General features: G+C 34.7%; 3 protein-coding genes across 3 annotated transcripts; 1 reads left to right on the top strand and 2 right to left on the bottom strand.

Moving 5' to 3' along the window:
- Window positions 1–6,340: 6,340 nt before the first annotated feature.
- ND-23 (NADH dehydrogenase (ubiquinone) 23 kDa subunit) lies at window positions 6,341–7,442 on the bottom strand. Its single transcript, XM_076397965.1, has 4 exons — window positions 7,283–7,442; window positions 7,027–7,149; window positions 6,753–6,967; window positions 6,341–6,667 (listed from the first exon to the last, which is right to left on the bottom strand). The coding sequence occupies exons 1-4, from the start codon at window positions 7,323–7,325 to the stop codon at window positions 6,407–6,409; spliced, it is 642 nt and encodes a 213-aa protein (XP_076254080.1). The 5' UTR covers window positions 7,326–7,442; the 3' UTR covers window positions 6,341–6,406.
- Window positions 7,443–7,569: 127 nt separating this feature from the next.
- psidin (phagocyte signaling impaired) lies at window positions 7,570–12,181 on the top strand. Its single transcript, XM_076397962.1, has 14 exons — window positions 7,570–7,879; window positions 8,004–8,228; window positions 8,285–8,494; window positions 8,569–8,666; window positions 8,722–8,906; window positions 8,961–9,136; window positions 9,193–9,449; window positions 9,527–9,866; window positions 9,918–10,087; window positions 10,242–10,456; window positions 10,513–10,669; window positions 10,726–10,845; window positions 10,897–11,151; window positions 11,210–12,181. Exons 1-14 carry the CDS (start codon window positions 7,816–7,818, stop codon window positions 11,570–11,572), a joined length of 2,835 nt encoding a protein of 944 aa, XP_076254077.1. The 5' UTR covers window positions 7,570–7,815; the 3' UTR covers window positions 11,573–12,181.
- Window positions 12,182–15,006: 2,825 nt separating this feature from the next.
- LOC143192551 (uncharacterized) lies at window positions 15,007–17,974 on the bottom strand. The gene is made up of 2 exons (XM_076397963.1): window positions 17,325–17,974; window positions 15,007–15,296 (listed from the first exon to the last, which is right to left on the bottom strand). The coding sequence occupies exons 1-2, from the start codon at window positions 17,919–17,921 to the stop codon at window positions 15,141–15,143; spliced, it is 753 nt and encodes a 250-aa protein (XP_076254078.1). The 5' UTR covers window positions 17,922–17,974; the 3' UTR covers window positions 15,007–15,140.
- Window positions 17,975–21,888: the final 3,914 nt, after the last annotated feature.

Raw genomic sequence — 21,888 nt, 5'->3', positions numbered from 1 at the left:
GGTCCAACTTGTCACTCCAGGGCAAGTCTCCGCGACCAGGTATGCGTCATGCATTCCACCGCCTGGTTTTCAGGCCAGAACAAAAAAAAAAAAAAAAAAAAAAAAAAAAAAAAAAAAAAAACTGGACCCAGTACACTACCCTGCGGAACTCCTGAATATATGAGATTTAATTCGGTATGTTCATCGTCTTGATTTACAACAAAATGTCTATCAGTGAGATGCGATTTTAGTAACTAATAGTCCGGATAAGGGAGAAGTTTCTTTAGTTTAACCTGAAAGCCCGTATGCCGTACTTTGTCATTGCGAAACCCAAACTGATATTCTGGAATAATTCTTCTTTTTAGTTTAATCTTTTTAGTTATTTTGTTATTATATAGTTTAGCTTCTGGATGTATAGTTTCTTGAAAGCTTTGGAGATTATCCGTAATAAACTTATAGGCCGGTAGGAGGTCACATCTTCTGATATTTTTCCTGGTTTAAGAATCATTAGTATTTTAGGGAAGTAATTAATTCGTAGCATAGCATTAAATATAAATGTTAATAGTTTCATCTGCTCTACACTGCTGACATTCCAACAACAAAAAAAAACACTTCTTGGAACCTTTGCTGACGACACAATTATTATGGCAAAAGATAGCTCCAAATCTGTCCACGTTAATTTTGCATTGAGGCAAAACAGATTAGAACCAAAATAAAACAACTATACTGGTTAGTCGGAAGATACTCTCAACTTGATCTAAAATCAAAGAGGTTTATCTATAATACAATTATAAAGCCAATGGACCTATGGGGTGCAAATGTGGGGTTGCACTAAAAATTCAAATCAACTAGTCATACAACGCTGTCAAAACAAGGTTCTTCGATTGATTACCAATGCCTATCGCTATGTATCTAATGAAGAACTGCACGATAACCTGGAAATCAAATGGATTTGCGAAGTTATCCAAGATTTCGCCTTAAAACACGAAAGAAGATTACTAAATCATATTAACGTGGAAGCAATACAACTAGTGGACAACGCGCAGGATATCAGAAGATTGAAGCGAACCAAACCATACGAACTTATATAAAGTGTATACATTTAGTGTAAACTATAGTTATAAGTTAATAATTAATAAATAATTATAATTTTATAATTGAGGAATACATACTGATGTATTTTCTCGCACTCTTCTTGCTTGTTAATTAATCCAAGTACATAGGAAAAGTAGTAATAAATTAATTGTAAATTAAGATTGTACTAAGCGTGTCTAATAAAGATGTTATAAAAAAATAGTTTCATACCCTTTTCTGATAGTTCTTTTAAAATTTTACCAGTAATTAAGTCATAACCAGGAGCTTTTTAAATATTAATTTCTCTCATTATTGTTTGTTTTACTTTTTTGGCCGTTAATTTCTCGTGCGGTAAGTCCATTTGAAATTGCGAATCCAGAAAGCTAATAATTTTATTTTCGGCATCTTTATGGAGCTGAGACTGGAAAGGTTTAAAAACATTTTTGAATGTTTATTGCTGCCATTTCTATGTCAATTTCAGTTTGTAACGGTAAGTTTAGAAAGATCTTTCGGTCTAAGTTTTCTCTAAATGAGGACCAGTTTGTTCTATTATTGCACAGAGAAGGGGGTTTATCTTTGATGGCAATGTTTGAAAAAAGTGTTACTATTATTGGTGAATGATCAGAAGACAGGTCAAAACATGATTCTGCATGACACTTTTTTGCATCAATATTTCTTGTAATACAGAAATCTATAGTATCTGGCTTTTATTTCTGTCTGAAGGCCAATATGTTGGCTCACCAGTAAATTATCTGTCTTTATTGCTTTTAGCAGTTCTCTACCTTTTTAGGTTATTATTCTTGAACCCCACATTAAATGTTTTGCATTGTAATCTCCTCCTGCTATAAATCTATTACCTAGCGAACTGAAGAATTCTTGAAAGTGTTCTATCTTGTTGTTATGATTGGATGGGCAATAAATTGCAGACATTGTTAATGGTCCATGGACTTCCTCTATGGGAAAACTGGTTGCTTGCAGATAGTGTTTGCGGAATTTTTGTTTTTCGAAATATCATCTCGAATGATTATGGCTGTACCCCCATATGGTTTATCATCAAGGTGATTTGTATGATAAAGCTTATATTTGGGAATTTTCAAATAATGATTGTCCGTAAAATGTGTTTCGGAAACCATCATAACATCAATATTTTGTTCAGTTACGAACATTTTTAGTTCCCTGGCGTGTTGTTGGAGCCCATTGGCATTCCAGACGGCGATTTTATAGCTAATGGTTCCAGGCATTAAGCAGGTTTGCTGACGATGGTTGTGAGTAGACCAAGCATCGTACTCATTTAAACCATTAGTTTGGCCATCATGTTTTCTAATCTAGAGATGTTGGTGCTAGTTTCAGTAGGTTGTGATGTGGTTTCTCGCTTTTGTTTTGCACCATTTTCAACCATTTGCGCGTAAGTTATGTCTGGTTGACTTGGCCTGGTAGGTAGACTGGTAGGTGTGGATTGTTTTTGTTGCAGTTGATGCCTTTTTTCTCGTAAGGTAGGATATAGTTTCTGCTGCAGTTGTTTGTGAACTGCGCAGCCCTTGTAGTTCGCTGGATGATTTCCGTTACAATTAACACATTTCACCTTTTTATCGCCAACTTAGTACAATCTCCTGTTTTGTGTTCTCCTGCACATTTTACGCATCTAAATGATTTGCGACAGTAAGTTTTTGTGTGCCCGTGCACTTCACACCTCGTGCATTGTAACATAATTTTTTGTGTGTGGTGGTTCGCATTTAATAATGTTGTTTTCTAATTTGGTGATTTCATACACCGCCTGATTATTTCCATTAGGTTTTAAATCAATATAGAACATAGACAGAGATTTTTTTGTTGTGCGATGTCGTATACTGTGAACATTTACGACCTCGTGGCCTTGTTCAGCTAGGGCTACCTTGATGGTGTTAAAGTCCGTCCCGTGATGTAATAACTTTAACACGAATTTAAATGTTCTCGCGGATTTAGGCCTAAATGTATGGTACTGGGCGTTTCTTTCGTCTAGTTCTTTTACTAGAACTTTAAAGTGCTCCGCTTCGAACAATTGAATTTTTATTGTTTCATAGCTCACAGTTTTAATTGTGTAGTTCGTAGGGATGGTTTTCAATAGGTCATGGATGTGTTTTATTACTCCTACCTTATAGACTGTTATTGGCGGTGGTTTGGGAACAACTTTTTCAGGGCTTGGTTGTATATTCTCTTCAATTTCTTCCGACAGGTTGCTAAAGCTGTTTTTTGTCTCTATTGGTTTCTGTAACCAATAGTCACTGGATTCTTGCTTGTTTCCTCGCAATTTCTTCTTCTGGGCTTCTCAATCGTTTTTTATTAATGACTGTAGTCTATTCTGATGGTGGAGTTTGCGTTATTGCTGTTTGTTCTAATCTTATATCAAAGTGTGCAGGTGATTTGGTTGAATCGCTGTGGTTTGCCATTTTTAGATTTTTAATATTTTATTTTATTTACTTCCAGGGGATAAAAAAAATAAAATAAATGCATTGTTTATTTCACGCACTTCATTTTTCACTTACGTATTATTTCTTGAACTAGTTTTTGACCAAAAATACTATAAATGAATTTCAAAAGGACTGTTGTAAAATAAGGAGAAATAATTTTAAAACACTAATAAAAATGAGATGCAGTTTTTTTGTCTGGTCACGTAAACACGTATTCACTACACTTTAGGTCTGCTGAGAGACGGATAGCCGCATCTGTTATGCGTTTTTAACACTCAATTAAATAACCGTAATAAAATACTGGATTTTTTTTAAAGAAAGGTATCTTTCTAGAGCTTGGAGTGTATTGAAAATACGTCTTCACCCCATGAAATCATTAGTTTGTAAATTATAGCATTTTGAGTGAAGCATCTTTTGTTATTATGAAAAAATGGATAAAAAGGAATTTCGCGTGTTGGTAAAATATTGCTTTTTGAAGGGAAAAAATACAGTTAGAGCAACAAAAACTTGGCTTGATGCCGAAAAAATGCAACAGTCGGCTGGCAAGGTTATGGCGTCTTTATTTTGGGATGCGCATGGAATAATTTTCATTGACTATCTTGAAAAAAGAAGGACCATCAACAGCGACTATTAGATAGAGTTATTGGACCATTTGAAGGACGAAATCGCCAAAAAACGGCCGCATTTGAAAAAAAAAAGAAATTGCTGTTTCACCAAGACAATACACCGTGTCACAAGTCAGTGAACACGATAGCAAAAATCTATGAATTGGGCTTCGAATTGCTTCCTTATCCACCATATTCTCCAGATCTGGCACCCAGCGACTATTTCCTATTCTCAGATCTCAAAAGAATGCTCACTGGGAAGAAATTTTCGTCAAATGAAGAGGTAATCGCCGAAACTGAGGCCTATTTTGAAGCAAAGGACAAATCGTACTACAAAGTTGTATCGAAAATTTGGAGGGTAGCTATAATCAGTGTATCACCCTTGGAGGGAATTATGTTGAATTAAAAAATCTAATTTTGCCAAGAAAATGTATTTTATTATGGTAGGCCGGGGACTTTTCAATTAACCTGTTATTATAGAAGATGAACTTTGTATAAATAAACTTAATTAAATTTGAAATGGATTTTCAACGAAAATTTAAGGTTAATTTCTGAATTCGTTAATACATATACTCTTCAAATATACAAATGATTTACAAAAACTAAAATTTTGTTTTGTTATTGTAATGTTTATATATTGATCAATAATTACATATTGTTTTATTTCCCTTTTTCCATTTAAAATTAAATGAAATAATGTTTATAAAAGACTCTTTTTTTACAAGTTTTATATTATAGTAGGTGAAAAATGTGCCAAAATATTTTAACTTGAGTTCTAATAGAAATATTTGGTTAATTTGCGAATTCAAGATAATTTATTCTACTTATATTATATTCTTCAAATATAAGTGTAATTTGAAAGAACTGGTAATTTTGCAAATTCACATCATACGGATCCATGATTCTCCATAATTAGACTCTTGTTACTAGATAACGGTCGAGCGGGACCGTGCAAGTGCACCCACTACTTTGATCGGTACTGGGGGTCCGAACCCCACAAGTTACCTGTAACGGGATTATCTATATGGGACTTTCGCATGTTCAACAATTTTAAGTTAATTTTTGAATCCAAGAAAATATATTCCATATTCCATTACTCTATGGAGTAGACTGTTTATTTTTTGTGCGTATGACCCAGCATTATATTCTTCTGTATACAATTATTTATATACAGCAATTGTTTTAACATTATTTTTTGTATGAAAGACCTGAAGATAGATGAAAATATCATCTAGTTATCAACAGATATATAATGGTGGTGAATATATGGCCCTGAGTACAAATCCAAAATGTGTTTAGGTGGAGCAAAGTTAAATTACATAGAAGGTAAATTTGATGAATATTTTTAACGCAAAGACATTGATTATTCAAATAGTATCATTATTCAAATTGTATCAAATGTTATTGCCCTATGAAAAAGATGTCTATGAAAGCGTCATCAATTAAATGACTTATAGAAATATAAGAAGAATGTTTGAAAGTAAAGAAACTAAAAACAAAGTTTAATTACATTTTGTTATAACTAACTTTAACTATGATTTTATAGAGGCAAGGCAGTATTCCATGCCCCAATTAACAACTTTATTCAAATATAAAACAATTCTGTTAGCAGGTTTTCAAACTATAACATTTGCTCTATGAGGCAAAGCGTCATGATTTTTAACATATGCTCAGCTATAAATTTTATCTAGTTACACAACTCGTTGCGTTTTCTTGGTAAACGGAATACACTTATTTGTGCACCTGATGGTTTATTATAATTTGATTTAAAATTTTACTAAGCTGCTAACATGATCATTAAAAGTTCTTCTGTGTGTGTGTCTTTCAAATAAAAAGCATTTGATTTTACCATCATCTAATTAAATAAATAACATTTATAAATAGATGTTTAGCTTTACTTCTACCTTTATGCATACCATGTTCATGTGAAACTGTCACCAACACCAATAGAAGAAAACAGCTGTAACTAACAAAAAATAAGAAGAAAAGAATTAAATCATTTAATTATTGTATTATGTGAATATTATAAACAAAAAAAAACAAATGAAGGTAATTAAGTCAATTTAATTTAAGGGATTATACTACTTTCAATTTTCTCCTTTCCATAGCATGAAAATTGATCAATGTTGAATTGCAGTTACAGCATTGCACCATCAGATAAGCGCTCAGAACTAGCTAATATACTATAACATAAAACTTTTCATCTAGGGGTATTTAATATTGTTCTTAAAATAATTTAACATTTAAATTATTTATTAATAATTAACTATACAGATTTAACTAAATTATAGTTGCTTTATTTTAGCGATACAAATGATCTGCATGAATATTAGCAGCAATTTCTGATTCCCACTTGTCACCATTGTTTAACAACTTTTCTTTATTATACAACAATTCCTCGTGAGTTTCTGTTGAAAATTCGAAATTTGGACCTTCAACAATAGCATCAACTGGGCATGCTTCTTGACAGAAACCACAATAAATACACTTGGTCATGTCAATATCATAACGGGTGGTTCGTCGAGAACCATCAGCTCTTTCCTCTGCTTCAATAGTTATAGCCTAAAATATAAATAAGTCATAAAATAAAAGTAGAGAATAATACATCCATATGTCTATATGCATAAATTATTTAAAATATTAATACTTGTGCTGGGCAAATTGCTTCACATAATTTGCATGCAATACATCTTTCCTCTCCAGAAGGATATCTTCTAAGAGCATGTTCTCCTCTAAATCTTGGGCTCAGAGGTCCTTTTTCGAAAGGATAATTAATTGTTGCAGGCTCTTTAAAAATATGGGCTAATGTAATTCCCATGCCCCTAATTAATTCAGTTAAAAAAATGGTTTGTGCAGCTCTATCTAAAATATCATATTTTAAAAGAATTAATATGACAAACATTTTAAAGCCACTTTAATACCGGTAATATCTTTTGAAACCATTGAAGGGTCTGTATCATTAACATATATGTAACCATCTTTAGAACCGCTACTTGCTAGGCGTTGATTTAGTACATTTAAAGCTGGAGTTATTACTTTTGTGCCTACAACGGTATAGCATAAAAATCTTAGTAGAAATGAAATAAGTGTATTATAGGTTACATTGTATTATATTTGTTATAATAGGGTATTATAAACATTTTATATCAACTTATTACATATTATATTTTATTTTACCTGATCTAGACACCGAAAATATTTTAGCAAGTGCGGAAGTCATTATTATTTGCAAGAAACTGGGAACTTGAGCGGCGCAAATGTTATGTCACCAGCTGATACAGTGATAGATACAAATTATATTTTTTGGTAACTGTAAATACGTATATGGTAATATTCACATAACTTAATATTGAATACTTTTTTAATACGTATATTTAATGTTATTTTTATATTTTGTTTAAATATATATAAAACAATCCTTAGAATTCGACCTTATTAAACGGATTTTTTACCCAGTGACAGATGTAACACACTGTCACGACTGTCAAAAAATACTGGAATAATTTCTTTTAATAAATGGCGAAGAGGGTTTATTTTAAGTAAACACTAAATTTATTTTCAGTAGATCCACAAACTTTCATTTTTTATATTGGATTACATGCTTCATTAGAACATAAATGTATATATAATTTTATGTACTAAGTTTAGTCATTTCCGGGTGTTAACACCGCTTGGAAAAGTTCTAACCTAGCCAAATTTATTTTGAGAAAATGTCTAAACACGTGCAGAATACTGATACCTCGGTTTTGGAACGTCGATTAAGGCCTATATACGGTAATTATGTAAATGAAAATATATGCATTATTTACGCAAGATCATTCATATTTGAAGTATTCAACAAATTTTAATACAGTTGGATTTGACTATAAAAGCATGTTTTCTTATTATTTCACATTAGATTGGCTTGATATTGGGAATAATAAGAAAGCTCTCCAAGAATGTGACAAGGTCTTAAAGAAAACACCAAATTGTCACTGTGCAAAAGCCTTAAAAGCATTGACCTTATTACGAATGGGTAGAGAACATGATACAAATGTGATTTTAGACAATCTTACTAAAGAAAAACCTGTTGAAGAAGCTACTCTGCAAGCAATGGCATTATGCTACAGGGAAATGCAACAGTGTAAATCTCATTACTGTAATGTATAAAAAATAGTCTTTTCATATGATAATTTTTAGTGGATAAAATATGCAAGCTTTATGAAATAGCTGTAAAACTAAATCCAAGTAATGAAGAGCTTCATACTCATTTATTTATGAGTTATGTTAGAATAAGTGATTTTAAAGCACAACAGTTAACTGCTATGGCATTATATAAACAAAAACCAAAAAATCCATATTATTGTTGGAATGTTATGAGTATTGTTCTACAGGCCACTAGAGGGGAAGGTATGTATATATGATGTTTGTGTTTATAACAATGTTTGTAACTGTTTAGTTTTTTATTTTATAAATAATTATAGGTGCAAATGATCCAATAAAAAGAAGTCTGCTTCTTAACCTAGCTGAAAGAATGATGCAAAAATTAATTGATGATAATAAAATGGATGCTGAACAAGAAGTAAATTCTGTGTTAAAGTTATATTTTAGCTTATATCAATATATATATATTTTAGGTCCAACTATATATAATAGTATTAGATTTACAGCAAAAATATGACAGAATTTTGGATGTTTTAAATGGATGTTTAAGTCAAAAGTTGCAATGTAGTAATATTCCTAACATGAAATTAAGTTTTTTAAAGAAATTAGGCAAATGGCAGCAAGTCAACATATTATGTAAAAGTATTTTAAACGAATGGTACCTATTAGTCATATTTATGATAATAATGATATTGTAATTTTTCACTTGTAGCTTTGATAAATGGGATATATGGAAGGATTATGTTAATTCTGTGTTTGAACTATCTGATATGGGTGTTAATGGGGATAGTACAGGAGATCAGGAAAGTGATGTAGACACTTATGATAATACAGCTGAAAAATGCCATGAATTTATATGTGGGATTATAGAAAGTGGTGCTGAAAATAGTAAACATAAATTAAGACACTGATTATTTAGATTTTTATGGTCATAATATTTTTAGGCTTTTTACTAAGAGGTCCCTATTTGGCACGTTTCGAATTGTGCTCAAAACTCCAAGAAAAGAATATCAAGACTGAAGATATTTTGGGTGATAAAATAGAACTCTTTATTGAATATTTTAGGAAATTTGGTCATAAACCATGTTGTGTATTTGATTTAAGGATATACTTGAAATTACTAGATGCTGAGCAAAAATCAGAACTAGCAACAAAGTTAATAAAGGAAGTTGGTATTGGGTCAACTAGTGTACCACAGTCAGTAAGTATACATTTTATGATTAATAACTAAATCCATTTTGAACACATTTGATAATTTCATGATTTATTTTATTTTAGGCTGAACAAATGCAGCGTCACATTGGAGCATTACAATTGTCTCGATTATGTGGTGGTCATAGAAACCTTTCTACTGAACATCTAAGGGCTTTAGTGACTGCATTAACATTGCATTATCAACATGGATATCAGTCTTATGGTAAAGACCTCCCTTCAACTGATATTGGACCATCAGACAACTATGCCATATTGGCAGCTCATATTTTATATGATTTATCAAGAAAGGAGGATGGTGAAAATTCACTTATAGCAGCTCTTGCATTATTAGAAAGTTTATTGAAAAATTCTCCAAGTAATTTTCATGCAAAACTGCTGGCCTTGAAGTTTTATCATATTTTGGGTTGGTTAGAAATATTGAAATTTACATTTTCACATAATTTTGTTTTTTAAGGTTGTGGTAAAGAAGCAAATAGTACATACTACTCTTTAGACATAAAACATTTGCAGTTAGACTCATTAGGTTATATACATTGTGGACGTTTGGCAACAACTGGATTATATTCTTTATGTGCTATTCATTTTGATTCAACATTAAAATTTTTCTCATCAAATTTCAAAGATGTAAGTAACATTTGATAATAATTTTTCATATTATTGGACATTTATATTTCTCCAACATAGTATTTTTCAAAACAAAATTATTAAATTTAAACCATTTATATATCAGTTTGTTGTTACTTAATATCTGTTGAGCTAATTTTATGCATTGTTCTAGAGTACAGATCACTTAACTTTCTCATATAAGTTTGGTTCATTTATGAAATTGGATGAATTTATGGACTTCCGGGAAAAAATGAACAACAGCTTGCATTATACAACAGTTGTTGTTGATAAGATCATGATGAGTTTAATAGAGTGCTCGACATTAGATGGATTATATAATACAGACATATCTTTTAAGGAAAATAAGATTGAATGGGAAAAATTAAGGTAATAATCTGAATATGTTAATAATACACTTACTCTCCAGTGTGGTTTTTTAATAGGGATAATAGAGACCTTCGTGTATATGTTAGTTGGGAACCTGAGTTTTCAGAAAATTTAATAGAAGATTCAGATGAAATAAAAAAGTTGTTCCAACAAGATCTAAATTTCTTAAAATTACGAACACATATGTTATGGTCAATAAATGCGGGATTGCAGGTATATGAATTTAAAGATGTTTAGTTTTGTTACTGTAATTTTATTATATATCAAAGGTATTAAAATCGATTGATGGTACAAGAAAAAAAAATATTGAAAATATGAAAAATATACTAAAAGATTGGAAGGATTTAGAAGACGAGATACGAAAAACTGATATATCCCCTATTAGTGAAGTAAATAATGTTATATTGATATTTTTGTTTTTTATAAAGTATCGTTTTTAGGAATTGGTATCTTATCCTTTACGTTCAAGATTACATAGTTTCTTAGATGTACCATATCGATCTATAGTTTCTTCTTTATTACATTTTTTTGAATCTCTTACTACTGAAGATATTGAAACAACAGAACAGAAATGTAAATTAGCTGGAGAAGAATTAGAGACATTAGGACAAATGTTAGAAGAAACATTATCGGGGAACTGTTCTTATTTTAGAGAAAAAAGGAAAGGTGTAGAATTAGCAGTTAATGCAGTTGAGGTATGCATTTATATATTTTATTTTATAAATTTTAAAGTAACAAAACGATATTTTTCAGGTGGTTTGTATTGCATGTGTAGTCTGTATTATGTCCAATGAATTGGTAAAACCCACTTCCCAAACCAAAAAATCTAAGAAGAAGCAACCAATGGAATCCAAACTAAAGGAATTTGTAAATATAATTAACGAAATTAGATGTCAAATTATTAAGATTGCTCTGGTTGTTGAGAAGTGGTGTGGCGAAGTGAATGAGAAAGATCTGATAAACATGCTGGAATCATTGAACTTAGGTTCTGATAGCCCAATCCTTTTCAAAAATATATGTATGAGTTACGCGTCTACGAATAAGGAGATTCAAGGACTATTGAGCAATAAATTGAAAATGCTTGAAGATAGATTGAAATCAGTGTGTGTGCCATAATTTTATAGTTTAATATTGCAGTCGGTGGTGTTTCCTGTAGTTACGACATGAATCAAAATATAAACAAATCAGAATAAGTTTAATAAAGTCTAACATCTTTTTACATTAAGTATTAGTATAAATTTATAAATGTCAATGGGTAGAGAGTGATTTGGTTTATTGATTGAATACCCAAACAATAAACAAATTATTAGATAGAATAAAGGCATTTTTATGATACAAGTTACCATTGATACTTTATATACCCTGAAATCGATTATTGGTGTATTATAATCTATAAAATGGTATTAGAGTATTATAAAAAAATGTATAGTTTCAATTTACCGATATTTAAATAGATTTTTTTATATTTTAGGTTAATGTATATATTGTAGTATTTCACATCTTTAAATCATAATGTTACATCTCTTTAATTAATTCCAAAATAGTAAATGTACCCCCTAATACTACAGAATTGTGTAAGCCCAAAATCAATTTACTCGTTAGACATTTATGTGATGTGGTTATACAAATCTTCAATATTAAGACTGTCTTTATAATTTAGGAGTGCTACTACTGCAATAATTAATTTTGTAAATATTAATTTAATAAATTTATGTTTTTTTTTAATGGGTATTGTATTTATCTTCATCTGACACTAACCAAATAATATAATGTTCATTGTAGTTGCCAATTTGATAGACCCAGTGGTTAAGACGACTGGCGAATATGACTACGAAGTCCTAGATTAAAACACCACCGGGACGTGATTGTAAATTAATTTTTTGTTTTGTTTACGATTACCCATAGATAAGAGTTTAAAATCATCCCATCTCGCCAGTAAATAGACTGGACGGTCTCATAGATGATCAGTGGGGTTGGTTTAATACTGATCACCGTGCTTCGGAGGATTACAATTCGTGTATGTTATATCACGCGATTGTTAACGGGCCTGGTTACGAAAACTTATATTCTAAGACGAGGCAGGATACCTATGTGACTGAACGGTGGTGATGAGTGAGACGTAGGCAGTTTTGGTTTATGTTCGAATAGATTTAAATCGTTAGTGTTTTTTTTATCACCGTTCAACAACTCGCCCCTTCTTTCCTTAATTAACAGTTTTTTTAAGTAAGTTAATAGTACTTATATTTTAAATCTTTTCAAATTACATAACTTGTATATATGTAATATATCGCGCAACTAATCATCAACTATCAACGTTAGCTAAGGAAACATGTTCATGTGTAAGTACTTGTGTTAAAATTAAATAGTGTAAATAAATAAATAAAAACCCTAATAATATCCGAGTGCCGTTAACAAGTCGCCTCTTCTTTCCATAAAATAAAATAGTATTTTAAAATAGATTAGTTTTTATTATGGTTTTTGTGTTTTAAACATTTCCTATCTTATAAATACACTCATTTTAGCTATATTTTCAATGAATAATTAAATATCATTTGGGGATTAAAATATTTTTTATTATTTTTAGGGCTTACTAAATAATCTGTTCGGTATATAAAAGTGATTACTCAATAATCCATTCCGAAGACAATATCCATCAAATATATGTATGATTATGTGTTTTTGACGTGACCACACCGTTCCTTTATTATTTTTATGCTAGTCAGAAACAACCTTCATTTTAAGGCGTCTGGCCGTTTTTATCACGGTTTTTTTTTTTGGCCTCGAACCGGGTAGGGGAATTCTGTTACGGATACCTGGTCGGGAAGACCCGCAAGAATAAGCGAGTTGGACTGGTTATGTGGAGGCTGCCTCTGGGCTACCCACTAAACCCCACCCTATCAGCTGATCCAATGACCCTAACTGATACTTCTTACTGTTAGTAAGGAGGGTGCCCGTAACCGGTAACACTGTTAAGAGGCACAAGGGCCAGGCAAGGACGTGGCGTCGTTATCACACCACGCACCTTGCGGTACATGAGTTAATCGCTCGCCGGAGAAGGTCGAGACAATTAGGAGTTAGAGCACGACGGGGTAGTGTCGGCTGTGATAGAATAAGGCTACGAAGAGCTGAATGAGTTATTGGCCTGACATATCGGCCAGCTCGGTAATACATCTATTGTCCGAGAGACGAAGAGTGGAGAAATATCTCGAATAAACCTCGGATATAAAATCGTGAACTTGGGGGACGTCTGTTTCTCTATGAATTTGATTGTTCCTGACGAACCATGGGGCATTAATAATTCTCCTGAGAATTTTGTTTTGAAACACTTGGAGACGTTCCACCTGGCTAGGGGAGACGTATTTTAGATAGACACTGGAGCCGTATAGAACGACTGATCGAACCAGCATCTTGTACAGGAGAGATTTTATAGATAGAGGAAGCCTGCTGGCTCTGTTGATAAGCGGGAACAGCAAATTTACAATACCTTGACCTTTATGGAGGGACTTTTGAATGTGGGAATTCCACTTAAATTTGCGATCGAAGACAAGACCGAGATAGGTGGCTTCTTCTGACCATGGGATTTCTGCGTTCTCGATTTTAAGACGCGAAATGCTCGGTGCAAAACGCTTCTTGTGGAAGAAAATGACCTGGGTTTTCTGTGGGTTGACCTGCAACCTCCAGAAATGTAACCACTGGACCGTCTCATCGAGTTGTTTTTGGAGTCTGCTTCGGATGTGCGGTGCTACTCTTGAAGAAGCAAAGTAAGCAGTGTCGTCTGCGTAAAAAGCAGCCTCAACTTGTGGTCTCCTAGGGATATCTGAAAGAAAAATATTAAATAGAGCGGGTGCCAGGGGGGAGCCTTGTGGAACTCCTGCGTCGATGGTTTTCCGGCTAGAGAGAATATCTTTAATCTTCACCTGGAACGATCGTCCTGACAGAAATGATTTGATAAGAGCTGTTAGGTCATCAGGTAGACCTAATCGGATGCATTTCGCCACTAAGCCTTCGTGCCAAACCTTGTCAAAGGCTTTGGTTAGGTCCAAGAAGACCGCTCCAAGTCTTTCATGTCGGTTAAAAGCACAGTTGATTTTTGCGGCCAGCCGATGGGCCTGATGAACGGCTGAGTGTTTAGCGCGGAACCCGAATTGCTCATCTGGAATGATATTGTTTGTCTTCGTAAAATCATTAAGGGCATAAAGAATTACTCTTTCTGATAGGTCTGTAGTCAGAAGGTGATGACTTAGCTCCTTTTTTGGGGATAACTGCGATGAATGCATGTTTCCATGTGGATGGAAAGTGTTGCAGCCTCAGAATGGCGTTGATGATATTACTTAGTTCAGCGAGCTGCTTGTAGGGAAGATTTTTTAGTTGGGCTATCGAAATATTATCGAAACCTGGGGCCTTCTTATTCCGAATCTTGCTGATCATTTGAGTGAGTATTTTAGGAGTGACTAGGTGGTTTAAAAGATAACTCGGTGGCACTTGCGAACGAACGGAGTTGGAATTCCTAATGATTTCGTCGTTGTCAGCAGCGTTTATATTTGTAGCAGGAGGGAGGCGTTCCATTTGAGCCTCATAGGTTTTAGCGAGGAGCTCGGCCTTTTCGCGGTCGGTGACTGCAAAAGTTCCTGTCTCCGCTGACTTTAAGGGGGGTATGACGTTTTGCACCTTCCCCACGAGGCTTTTAGAGAGTCGCCAGAAAGTTGCGGGGCCATCCAGTCTTTGGTCCGCTAGAAATGAGTTCCATTTCTCGGATCGCCAGGCTTTGATGGATTCCTTCACTTCTCGTTTTACTCTGTTGGCCTCCCTTTTGTCTGCCGAGTTGAGGGTGGCACGAGCTCTACGATAGAGACGATTTTTGAGTCTGATCTGTGACTTGATGCCTTCAGGAACTGGCTCACTTTGAGAGTTTGAATAAGATGGAACTTCGAATGATGAATTGTGATAGGCGGACTGGATGTCTCGTGTTAGCTTCGACACGGCACGCTCGAGTTGGTCAGGTCGATCAATCTTCGGGATTGGACCGGATTCCAAGAGAATTTCCTGATATCTCTTCCAGTCGGTTTTCTTTCTGGCCTTGAAGCGAGGAATTTCGATTGCACAACAATCCCCGAGAGTTAATATAATCGGACGATGGTCCGAATGTAACTCGTCGAGAACTTGTACATCACAAGGACGATTGATATTCTGGAGAATGAAAAAATCCAGAATGCGTGGAGTGCCCCGTTGTCCAATAGCGGGGTGATGGGTAGGCTCATCCGGCAGGGCGAGACCAAGCCCTAAGTTTGCACTCAGTGCTGCGATGTCGTTGCCTGCTCGATTTGCGCGCTCGCAATCCCACATGGGATGGTGAGCGTTGAAGTCTCCACCGATTATTTTTGAGGTTGGGCCGTCAAAGAGCGTTTTGAAGGCAGACGAGTCATGTGTGGAGCATTTCCTGTACAGAGAGGTGATCGCGATTGGACGATCCTGAGTTTCCACCTGGATAGAGGTGGACTCGATATTTGGTGACGATACAATTGAAGGCAGAAGGTTGTGTTTAATTCCTTTTTTGACTAGTATAGCAGTTCCGCCACCGCGAGTTGGGATACGGTCATTCCTGTAAACCGTGTAGTTTAGAAGGGAAAAACGATGAGAGGGTTTTAGGAGAGTCTCCTGCATAAGTGCTATATCGATGTCTGAAGACGAAAGAACGAGTTCCAGCTCAACTTTTTTATCGCGTAAGCTGTTGGCATTCCACGACATGATTTTAAGAACTTTGGAAGCAACCATTTTGACGAGTAAACAGCTGCTGAAAGCTAGATGGGAAAGGGGGGGTTGCCGCTTAGGCGGCTACATTGGGAAATAATTGTTGGGATTGAATGAACTGCAGGATGCTGAGCATCTGCTGCAGTGTGAAGGTAGTTGGAAGACCCGCTGGCAGTGCAGAAGGTTGCATTGGGGCAGGAGCTGGGATATTGGCGGGAGCCGCCTGGTTGGAGGAGGCCAGCTTTTGAGCTAACCTCCTGCCTCCCTGGTTGGTCCACGCAGAGTTTGTGTTGCCGGAGGCTTGTCTGGATTGGGTTGGTCTAAGATTCCTGGGAGCAGGTCGACAGCTACAGCCTGTGTAATTGGCTGTGTGTGGGTCTCCACAATTGCTGCATTTAGGTGGCTCATCGCGTACCTTGGTGCACAAACGGGTTTCATGGTGTCCGGCGCATTTGACACACCGGGGAGGCGCTCTACTGCGAGAGCTGGAATGGCCAAACAGCTGGCAGTTGTAGCACTGCACAGGCTGGCCGTTGCCTCGCTGGAGTTCGACTTTCACGATTGACAGGCCTATTTTGGTGAGATTAATGATGTTCCTTTCTTCGTTAGGAACAACGACCTGGATTATGGGAAGGTCTTCGCCTGATTTAAGTTTCCACCTTTGAAAAGATTTTGGGTGGAAACCTTGCGAAATAAGGTGTTCTTTGGCTTCGTCAACCGTTACAATCGTTGGGATGTTGCGGATGATGACTCGTATTGCCCTTTCAAAAGGAGGACAGAAGGAGTGAAATGCGTATTTCCGGTCTTCAAGAAGCTTGGTCAGTTTGCGGAAATCGTTCGAAGTTGGTACAAATAAGCGAGTTCCGTCCTTTCGGCTTAAAGTTGCGGTAATTTCTATTGAATTATCTTTCGCAATTCTAAGGATTTCTGAATATTTTTTCGTGTCACGAAGAACAATGGGTGGGATTTTTTCCTTTCTTGGAGCAGTGGTTGGATTTGGGTTCGCCGAAAGAGTTGGCATAGGTAGTGATGTTGGTGATTGTGAGGCAGTTCCCGAAGTGTTTGGAACTGTGGTAGCTTGAGGCGATGTATTTAGTGAGTTAGTAGCCTGGCTACTTACCTGAATTGGCTGGGTCGTCTTGACGGCCGCTGGTTTGGGCGTTGGCTGGGTAGCTGTCTTAGTTAGCGGCTTGGTGGACGCTGATCTGACGGCATTTCTGGAGGTTGATGGTTGCGAGTTGGCCTTGGCTCTCTGCTGGATGGGTTGGGTAGACGGCTTGGCAGCCGGCTTGGTTGCAGCTGCATGTCTAGCCTTATCGACGGCCTTCGACAGCTGACTTGGTTGTGGTGGGGTGATGGGGCCCCTCTTCCTCTTTCCCACCACGGTGAATCCATCATCCGGATCTTCATTTTCTAGCGGTTGAGATGTAATTTCATTTGTTGTCTCTTGAGGTTGATTTACTAACTGCGCCGGGGTGGGTTTAGTAAGGGCGTCTTGCAGCATCATCCGCATTGCTGAGAGCTCTTCTCCTTGCTTTGTTAGCAGTATTCGCAGTTGGGTAACCTCAGTTTTGAGCTCTGCGTTTTCAATTTTTAGGTACTCGATGAGTTCATTACCTCTCATCGGGGCATCGTCAGGGCTATCATCGGCACATTTGTCGGTTGTTAGACGGCAACTTTCTGAAGGCGGTCCTGGCTCTGGCGTGTGGGACGCCATTGCCCCGCTTGTAAAACGCTTTCCGGCGTTTACAAACGTTAAACGTTGTCTGTAAATGCGCCTTTTCGGCGCTTACAGACGCTTTCTTTTTTTTTTTTGAAGTAGGCACTTGTGGAAACGTGATAACGGATCGACCGTCTTTGAGAAAGTTTCGGGAAATTCTCGGAAGCGCAGGTAGGTTCGGCGGACCGGACACGACCGTTCTCTTCGAGAGCTAGCACGGAACTGTTTTATCACGGTGCTTTATTTTATAGAGATAGATCATATCTGGCGGGATTAAAAAGCTGCTAAAACATCACGTGATTAAAAACGACTCCTAAAAATATTTTCCTTAATTAATGATGATAAGAGTACAGAAGAAAAATATTGTTATTTATTTAAAAAACATAAATTTATTAAGTGGAATGAAAATTAACGGAAAACAATTATGAAACGTGATGAAAATACATAGTTTGTAATTATGAGTGCTCATAAATTAGAACAAAGGTGGTTTGGTACACGTTGAATAAATTATTTTTTTCTGAAAAGTTGTTTTATCTTTTTATCTAAAATGTTTTCTTTATCTACATATTAATCGGCTTTGCAAAAATTTTGCCTCCCTTTTTGAGGAGAACGGGAGCACCGATAGGCTTAAAATTTGGCATGATTAAAGGTTATACATTGGCCCAAATAAAGCTACCAAGAATAGCAGTCAGATCGGTGACACAAAATATATAAACATACCCATAGGGTACTGGCTAAGTGTTTAGTCCGCCGACAATAAATCGTCCTTAAAGGTCTTTTTAAAAAATTATAAAATGATATATAAAGGATGGTGTCAGTTAAAATTATGTGAGTGTTTGAAGTCGCTAATTAACGCCACTCTAAATAAATAAATTTAAAGAAATATTTTAGGCTCTGGCCAATACGTTGCCAGCTCCAACTCTTATACGTTTGTCGTTTATGTTGTAGGTAAATCAACCACAGACGCGTAATTTTTAAAATCATAATCTGATAACGCTGTAATGTTTAAATTTTATACGATGTTAAAACGGAAAGTTAGTGATTAAAACATTATTAAACGGAGTGATTTAATTTTAAACAGTGTTAAGTGTGTGTTTTATGCAGATTTTGTGTTACTTTGGATTATTCCCCTATTGTTGGAATTATTAGAGTTACAGCAAGTTTGGATAAAAAAACTATTGAGAATGTTATGGTCACGTAAAATTATATCTTATATTTTTTTACAGAGAAAGAGAAACTCGGCATATGTAAAAATTTCATCTCAATATAGATTAGTAAAATTCGAGAGTAACAAGGATCGCCGGTTTTCTTTGCTTACAAGATATTTAGATTTTCGAAATCAGCTTTTGATTTAATATGATGTCTGGTGAAGAAAAAAAGAAAAATTGTTTTTGTTTAAGGGCTTATTAATTGATATGGTTCTGTAGACATCTTGATTCATTCGGAGTTGTGGCTTTAACTGAGTTGTTTATAAAAATAAATAGAGAGCGACTCAGTTAAATCCAATGTTTTAATTGCCCTAACACCTTCACCAAATCGGCCCTAACATAATATAACAGGTGCTAAAATTGTACCTTGACGATTAACAATATTAACTATTAATTAACATCTATATTTTTGTTGAAAAATAATATACTTGTAAGAATTATAAAACTTCTCTTTTTATCAAAACTTTATTCGTCTACATTTTTTAAGAGCAAAATCTGTTTTGCTCTATTAATCTCTATAGTTTCTCACATTTCTTGCTCAATATACAAGATAATTAGATTAGTTAGACTTAAAATACTCATTGTTGATCTTAAATAATTTTTGCTCAATTTGAATTTCTAAAAAATTGTTCTTTCACAGCTGATATTGCTTATAACAATTTTGGATAATATTCGGAGCATTATTATAATATTGGACACAGTATATTCCAGCTTAAAATTTCCAAAAAAAATTGAGCTATACTGAATCCTCACTAATTAATGTATTCTCATTGCGGCAATGAAAGTCTTTTGGCAGATATGTCATCGAAATCTAATAATATAGCCGGCGTTAGATAAGCAAACTTAATCGCCAAATTCTCAATTCTCTTGCGTTCTATAGCTTCGCTTCTCTTGCAATTCTCTATTATCTCTGGTTCCGTCATAAAAAATATTCTTTCCTTATATTATTATGCGAGTCCAGGTTCCAGTGATATTTTTTGAATAATTCAGTGCCATGTACCCATTACTCTCGTTTCTCTATTAGTACCTGCAAAACATTTATATACATAGAAGTGGCTTTCAATAATGATTTTTTTTAAAGCTCCAGTTGGTGTAAGACTTTATAAGTAGCCCTGAAATGTATGGATTTATTACTCTAATTGGGTATGTTTTTGTATATTTAATAATAATTCATTTTTACTTAGAGATTAATTACAGTTACGAGTCGCATATCATTCTATATCCTACATATTTTTAATTAAATTTATTGGTTTTTACATATAACTAGGTTTTTAAATTCAAGTTAAGTTCATGTATATTTAGAAGTTTTTTTAAGTAGGGACCAGTTAAATATATTATAAAGCTCTACACTTTATTCATTATTTTTTATTCTATGACATTAAGACTCCTTGTTCCTATCTAATGTTGAATATGTTGACATCATCAACTTTGAACGCCACTATAGTTCTCATTTAATAAAAAATCTATTATTAAACGTATTAAAAAACTTGTTATATTTAATTAGATAATTTTTTTTCATCTTTATTAGATACGCTTAGTACAATCTTAATTTACAATTAATTTATTACTACTTTTCCTATGTACTTGGTTAATTAATTAACAAGCAAGACGAATGCGAGAAAATACAGCAATATGTATTCCTCAATTATAAAATTATAATTATGTATTAATTATTAACTTATAGCTATAGTTTACACTAAATGTATACACTTTATATAAATTCGTATGGTTTTCTTCACTTCAATCTCCTAACATCCTGCGCGCTGTCCAGCAGTTGTATTGCTTCCACGTTAGTATGATTTAGTAATCTTCTTTCGTGTTTCAAAGTGAAATCTTGGATAACTTCGCAAATCCATTTGATTTCCCGGTCATCGTGCAGTTCTTCGTTGGTTACATAGCGATAGGCATTGGTAATCAATCGAAGAACCTTGTTTTGACAGCGTTGTATGACTAGTTAATTTCAATTTTTAGTGCAACCCCATATTGGCATCCCATAGGTCCAAATTGGCTTAATAATTGTATTATAGATCAACCTCTTTGATTTTAGATCAAGTTGAGAGTATCTTCCGACTAACCAGTATAGTTATTTTATTTTGGTTCTAATGTGTTTTGCTTTTTGTCTAACGTGATGTTTCCAATTTAATCTACCGTAAAGATGGATTCCAAGCTGATTCTGCTTGAGGAATCGGACATCCACTGAGTGATATAATTAAGTTTTTATTATTTCGCCTCAATGCAAAATTTACGTGGACAGATTTGGAGCTATTAAGTTAAATTTTCCAATCTTTCGTCCCTTTGTAGATTTTGTTAACTGCAACTTGCACTTTTTCTATTGCCCTAGGTAGAGATATACCTTTTGCGATAATAATTGTGTCGTCAGCAAAGGTTCCAAGTAGTGTTTCTTTTGTTGTTGGAATGTCAGCAGTGTAGAGCAGACACAGGAGAGGTCCTAAGACATTACCTTGTGGAACTCCAGCCGAAATAGTTTTAATGTCGAGAACGCCATTTCGTGCAATACTCGAAACTACTACTAGAAATTTTCTTCCGAATAAATATGATTCCAGCAATTGACAATAGTTACGCGGTAACAATTTGCTCATCTTATAGATTAATCCCAAATGCCAAACCCGATCAAAAGCTTGTGAGACATCCAGGAATATTGCAGGGCAGTATTTCTTTTCCTCAAACGCTCTTTCAATAGCCGCAGTTACTCTGTGCACTTGATCGATTGTTGAATAGTGATTTCGAAAACCAAA

The sequence above is a fragment of the Rhynchophorus ferrugineus genome, unplaced genomic scaffold, assembly GCF_030347505.1.
Source record: "Rhynchophorus ferrugineus isolate W39M unplaced genomic scaffold, kcgeb_rfMv2 rfM3, whole genome shotgun sequence".
Taxonomy (NCBI): Eukaryota; Metazoa; Arthropoda; class Insecta; order Coleoptera; family Curculionidae; genus Rhynchophorus; species Rhynchophorus ferrugineus.
The sequence above is the reverse complement of the archived record's forward strand: the minus strand, read 5'-3'. Positions and strand labels throughout refer to the sequence as shown.